The sequence below is a fragment of the Cynocephalus volans genome, chromosome 1 (assembly GCF_027409185.1).
Source record: "Cynocephalus volans isolate mCynVol1 chromosome 1, mCynVol1.pri, whole genome shotgun sequence".
Lineage (NCBI taxonomy): Eukaryota > Metazoa > Chordata > Mammalia > Dermoptera > Cynocephalidae > Cynocephalus > Cynocephalus volans.
The window spans coordinates 132,758,266-132,765,091 of NC_084460.1; the positions used below are offsets into that span (position 1 = coordinate 132,758,266).

General features: G+C 39.5%; 1 protein-coding gene across 1 annotated transcript in view; it reads right to left on the bottom strand.

Annotated features, from left to right (window-relative positions):
* PHLDB2 (pleckstrin homology like domain family B member 2) overlaps positions 1-6,130 on the bottom strand; it is a 107,898-nt gene extending 101,768 nt beyond the window's left edge. Inside the window, exon 1 of the mRNA XM_063104922.1 lies at positions 6,064-6,130. Within this exon, the coding sequence (XP_062960992.1) occupies positions 6,064-6,130 (67 nt within the window). The remainder of the gene's footprint in view (positions 1-6,063) is intronic.
* Positions 6,131-6,826: the final 696 nt, after the last annotated feature.

A 6,826-nucleotide genomic window follows, 5' to 3' on the forward strand; every position in this document is an offset into this window, starting at 1 on the left:
AATGTCGACCACAACATCTTAAAATATATAAAAGGCACTCAATAAATATTGTTGTCATTATTATTATTATCAGACTTTCTTTTAGTTATTGTGATGTTTTAAAAAATAGAAAAAAAAAGGAGAAAGAAATGAGCTCTTTTCTTCTATTTTTTCTATTTCGGGTTCCTTAATATGAAGTTCCTTATTTAATTGCAGACCAGAGCCATGCCTCCCTCTCTCTGCCATCCCCAGTCATTCAGCAGGTTTGTTTTGTTGTAAAGCACACAGCAGAGCTTCCTTCACTGTCTACCTCTGCAGGATTGATGGTGGTTACAGTACCTGGTCTTATTTTTCTCATCTTCACCCTGTTAGGTGGGTAAAGGTAAAGTGTTGCACACAGTGATAACGATGAAATATTTATGAGCTATTCCATTAAAATTATTTTAGCTATTTTTCCTTTCATTAGCACGGACTGGTTGGACTCGATTAATTTCTGTATTTTGAATCTGCATGTCTCTTCCTTTCTCTGCAGTGACAGCCTAACAAATCTTTGTAGCTATCAATTCAGTCCATTCTCATCCCCAGTCCAACTCCTGAAACAAACATTTGAACTGAAGTTCTCTTTAATATTATGACTATTTAAAGAATCAAGCTTTCACTTGCAGAGTGTAGTAGAAAGATCATTGATTTTGGAGTCAGGCAGACCTGGGTTTAAATCTGGACTCAGACTCTTTACTAGCCAAGTAATTTGAGAAACAAACTTCTATTCTCAAAAATAAAACTCAACACGTATTTCATGAATTAGTGTGATAATGTGGGGAGCATTCTTTGCACAGGGGGGTAGATAGCACAATGAGAGCACTTAAAAGAGTAATTTCCAGGGCCAGCCTGTGGCTCACTTGGGAGAGCGTGGTGCTGACAACACCAAGTCAAGGATTAAGATCCCCTTACTGGTCATCTTTAAAAAAAAAAAAAAAAAAAAGTAGTTTCCAACCACACTTGTCCTTCTGTGGAACTGTTGTTAATGACATCAACCATTATGCTATACACTGTCCTATAAGTTGAGTTCCACATCATGCACTACTTTTATAATTTAGTACTAGCACACATTTTCTTTCTCTTAAAAAATGAATGTACTTTCATTTCTTAGAAAAGGTATCTTCATTTATTTTTATGTTGGATTTGCAACAGTTGTTAAGGAGAACTATGTAAACCAATGCTTCCCTTTGTATTCCGGTTTCCAGGAAGCTCAGAGTCAAACTTACTGTTAATTATTGTAGAACAATAATAAAGACTTTCCTTCCTCCTCCTTTTTTTAAATCTTTGATATATTTTTATTTCAATAGCCTTATTGGATATTTGGATTATGTTTAAATAAGGGCTTGGATGGTTAGCTCACTCAGAGTATTGTGCCGATAGCATGAAGGTCAAGGGTTCGGATCCCCTTATTGGCCAGCTGCCCCCCCCAAATACACACACACACACACACACACACACACACACACACACGCACGCACGCACGCACTCACACGCACACACACACTAAGTGTAAATAATACATTAGTTATTAGAATTAACACCAGAAAATTAACCAAAATTAAAGTTGAGATCACTTTAACCTCCCAGGGCACAAAAAGGCAAATATCTCAATTCTGTCTACTCAATAAGTTTAATGATTATCCACTTGTGCTGCTTTGTGTTTAAACTACTACAAGATTGGTTCCCTAATTATGAGAAAAATCTAAATCCATTTGGAACATCTGATTAAATTCTGCATCACAATGTTCTCATTCTGCCCTGCTCCTAATCTCTTCTGTGAGTTTTTATTGCAATCAGGCAGGAGAAAGGGGTGTGTGTGTGTGTGTGTGTGTGTGTGTGTGTGTCTTCTTTAGATTAACCTATCCCAGCTGTATTTGTCTGGATCACTTCTTTAATCACTTGAAGACCCTTAATTAGTCTACTTTTTCCTGCATGGTGAGCTTAAACTAAACAGTTTCTTTGTATCTTTTCTGCTTATAACAGAAAAAAAAAAAAAAAAAAAAACCCAGCATTCTCTCAGCTGTACTCCTCCATATTGCAGGAAACAGCTTCTCTTCTCATTATTGGTCTTCTTTGTTTTTCTTTTCATCTGACTTCTACCATCTCTCCAGTTATCTCATACCATGATTTAAAATTTGTCCTTTATGTCTTGTTATTTGTATATGTATACTTATATATTTTATATATACATAATTTTGGAGCCAGCTTGGGTAGGGATAGGTGTTCAAATTTATGTGTCAGACATACACAGATCTCAGTGTCCTGGAGGCTTTTGACAACTCAGAGCGAGGGCCAAGATTCAGAACATGAGGAACATTAAAAAAAAAAAGGCAAATTTACTAAGCACCTACTCTGTTCCACACAGCATGCCTAGATGTGTGGAAGATGAAGATAAAGTAAGACATTTCATGATGTGTCTTTATATAAGGAGTTTATTGCCTAGCATGTAAGTGTCATGTGATAACATAATATACAACCATAAAAAAATGGTACAAACGAGTTTAAACGAGTTCTTCTGTACCCAGTGAGTCCACGAGGGAAGACCACATATGTGATCTTCATATTGGAAAAAAAGGGCAGAGGCAGAGGAAATAGCATGAGCAATGCAGGAGGATGGTAAAACCAAGGAAGGTTTGGGGAACTGTAAGTAATACAGCCTGCCTGCACTAACAGCACATGGGGAAGGAGGAGGAGGAGGTAAGACCTAAGGACTGGGGCCAGATTTGGGGAGATGGGAGAGATGGGTTTTGAATTTGAGCTTTCCTGTCTAATACCATTTTAATTATGTCATTTCCTTGCTCTAAACTTGCACTGGCTCCTCCTTGCCTGACAAATGCAGGAAGAGCCAATAGCTGTGTAGGAAGTAGGATCTTACTATATAGGGCTAGGATGAAAGAGAAAGATGAGCTCCAGCCACAAAATTTGAAGACTCCAGTTAAGCCCTGCTGATTCTGTTTCCCATGTTTAACAAGGTATCAATCCCAAGTCAATGCTGCTCCACAGAGTATTCATTAGGGCCCCAGGTAAGATACTGAATCTCTTTTCCCATCCCTGACTGCTTATTATGCCAACTCCACAGTCACAGATCCTAAAATTCTCAAAGAAGTAAGCATGAATCAGGTACTTTTTGGCTATTGGGTCAAGTGTTGGACTGGAAATTCAGTGACGATATTCCAATTAACTGGTTGTGTTTCCAGGGGCCAGGGGCTACTTGCTCAACCTTTTTTAATGTTCCAATTTATGGTGATGATTGTATTTTTCTCTCAGGGGAACTGTAAAGAAAGCTAATAAAAACATTATTATACAGCACCCAGCCCTGGCTACAGATTTTAGTGTTAGTGCTCAATATGGTTGTTTGAAGCATTTATTTCTGAGGCACAGATAATGATGCTTATGACTAGTACAGTTCTTATGACTAGTACATTTGAACTTCTGGCTGTCCTCAAGAACCAGGAGTTTCTATAAGTTACAAATATGCCTAAAGAAGATGATCAAAATTCATTTGCTGTGTTGTTCAAATGGAAACCAAAAGAAATTCTATTTAAAAGGTCATTCTCATATTGTTGATTTTCAGAGATTGATTCCTAAGATATTAATTAGTATTATATTTACAAGATTGACATAAGAATCTCCAGAACTTTAAAATGAGTATAAGGATATTCTACGCTTTTAATGTTAATATTAAAGTTAGCTTTATAGAAGGCTTAGTAACCCAACAATGCACAAGAGGAAAGTTACATGTATTCAAATGAATGTGCTAGTTAAAAAGCAAATACAGATATGTTTAAAGGGTGCTTTTCCCTCCTCTCCCCCATGTCTGCTGACAGAGCTTTCTGGTCTCAGAAACAGACAGCTTCCTCTGTTTCTTCTACAAAAAGCCCAGATAAGTTCTGAGGCTGGTGTGCTGGTGGGGGGAAATCACCTAAGTGCTTATCATTCCTCTAGTCTGTTAAACATTGATGAGCAGTGTAATTGAGACAAGTCCCAATGTGGTTTATTGCTCCACAGGGGTTTCCCTTGGGTGCAGAGGATCCAACATGTCCAAATTCCCCCATGTGCTCTCCTCAGCCCTCCTTGTCATATTCTATAATTAAGTAAAGGTGCCCTTCTAATATCCAGATGTCCAACTCTCTAATCAAAACTTCAGTCTCTCATTCTTCCCCAACCCCTATGACCAATTCATTGCCAAATCATATAATGTTTGTCTCTTACATATCTGTCAGTAGTACTAATCTCTCCATCCCGTTTGCCTTCATTTATCACCCGGTATTTTTAACTCCCACTCCAAGTGAGGGCCAGGAGCAAGCCCAGGGGCCAGAGGGAGATGGAGCTTCATTAGGCCTGGGGCTGGAGAGACACTAGGTGTGTGGTGTGCAAGACTCGTCCAAGGCAACGGGTGATGGAAGAGCCTACAGGGAAAGCTAAGAGCCACATTTGGAGAGGAGCTGTGGAAGTATCAAACCAAGACCCTCTGTGCATTTGGCCATGAGAGGGAATGGGGTATAGGGCGGTTGCTGAGCTATTACTCAGTATTTGAAGCTTGCACTTATGGCAGGGTGTGATGGCCAGTGGGACAGGGGTAGGCAGACATTGGAATTATCATAAGCTCCTAAATCAATCCTCTGGTCTCAATAGCACTATTTAAAATTTTCAATTGTTTCGTTAGTCTTTTTTCCTTTCATCTTTCCACAAAATTCTAAGCTTTGTGAAGGCAGGGATCCTTCTATCTTATTCACCAATATATCCCCAGTACCTCTCACAGTATTCATACATGACAGACACTATAACATATTTTTTGAAATACTGAAAATATAATCTCATCACTTCAATGCTTAGAATTCTTCACTGACTTCTCAAAGCCTTTAGGATAAAATAAATCTGGAACCCTCAGTTTAGCATGAAAACAAACAAACAAAAAATAAGTCATTTTGGTTACTTTGGGTTATTTTCCCACCTAATAGCTTACCATTTCCCCTCTCCTCTTCCTGCAAGGAGGGAACATTCCAGTCACAATAAACTACTTGCAGTTACTCACATGGGTTATATCCTTTCACTTTTCCCCTCCTAACCACAGTTCACCCAGCAATGGACAGTTCAGAAATCGCCCTCTCCAGAAAGCTTTTCCAAACTCCATGCCTGGCTTTGGTTGGGTGCCAAAATATTTCACATCGTTGTATTGCAATTTCTCTGTTCTCTTCCTCTGGAGAGCTCTGACTAACACAGGGACTTTTCTATTTTAACTCCTTGTATCTAGAATTAAGCACAACGAATAAGTGAAAAATTAAATCACCTTCTCTCTTTTTTATATTTAAAAATTTAATATGTGTTTTGTAGCCACTACAATAGAACCTGCTTCACAAGCTTGAAATCACCCTCTCTTAATAGAAGAGGACTCTGCAGTACAGAGCCGGTCAGCTGGTGGCAGGAAAATACTAATGAGATTAACTGAAACCAGATACCAAGCATATCCCTGAGTCCACTGGTTACTTGAACATCTGAGGCATAATAAAAAATAATGAGGAAAATATACATTTTATAAGTCCATTCATTCTGATTCAGTGCCAAGGGAATACTTTGCAAAGAATTCAACCCTGTGAATTGGGAGTAGTTGGGTCGGAGCCTTGTCCCTCCTGGGAGGCAGCAGGATACGCTGTTCTCCTAGAAAAAAGCTGTCCTAAAAGCTTGGTGCCTTTCTCTGTGCTTCCTATCCCACCTCTTTTTGTGTGGCATTTGATTTCTGAACGACTGATGAGTCACTGGAAAAGACCTCTCTACACCAGCTGCTCTGGCCTTCCTGTCAATCAGCATCTGGTCTAAACAAAACCTCAACATGTCTTCGGTGAGGTAGGGAACAGTGATCGGTGAGTACGTGGCCAAAGCTCTGGGCAAGGATTGCCAGCCTCAGGCTCTCTTTCTGGTGTTTGCTGAACTCCTGGGTTACAATGGAAAATGCCAGCTCATTCCCAATATGCATGGTGGAGTAGTGACTTGTAAATATGTACTCAAAATCTCTGAGAATGAAGTGTACTCTGAGAGAGCTCTCACCGAAATGTTGCACATCACCAATTCCATCTTCTTTGGGCTCCTCTCTCTGGGTATCATCCTCGTCCATCAGGACCTTCTGCTGAATTTCAAAGGAGACACTGGGACCGATGCCAGCCTGTACTCAGCAAGAAAAAAGAGGTGCCATGACTGAGAAGCTGAAAACTGAACTGACCTCTGAAAACTTCAGGTCAACAGAACTTTATCTTTTGAACACAGATGTTGAACATCTGGGGAGCACTAACTGCTGTTGAAGTTGAAAAACAGACATCCTCAATCACCCTGTTATCCCACTGCTTTAGAATGAACATCCCACCCTTTAGAATGACAAAACTTAAATACCACCAGCTCCACCAACAACAAAAGTGCACTTTTGAATAGAATAGCTACAGATTTTTAAAAAACAAATCCCAGCAAACTAGTAGTGGGCAATACTTAGACCAAAAGAGGGACCGGTTTCTCAGCCTAGTTGTTTCTGCTTGGGTTTGTTGTTGCTTATTTTCTATTTTTTTATCCCAGGTTTATTATTTACCAACCACCTTGTTTGGTACTCTGTCTTTTTATTTCTTTTAATTTTTACAAAATCCCCTTATTATAGAGAAGTAAACCAATGTTCTTGTTATCAAGATCTCCGCGAGGAGCACCTGTCTTAAATCTGGTCTCCCTCACCTCTCATATGTCCAGTATTCTCTGCAGACACACGGGTTCCCCAGGAGATGACATGGTCCCACCTGCATGTAAGGGCTTCCATTTTTTGTGCACCTAC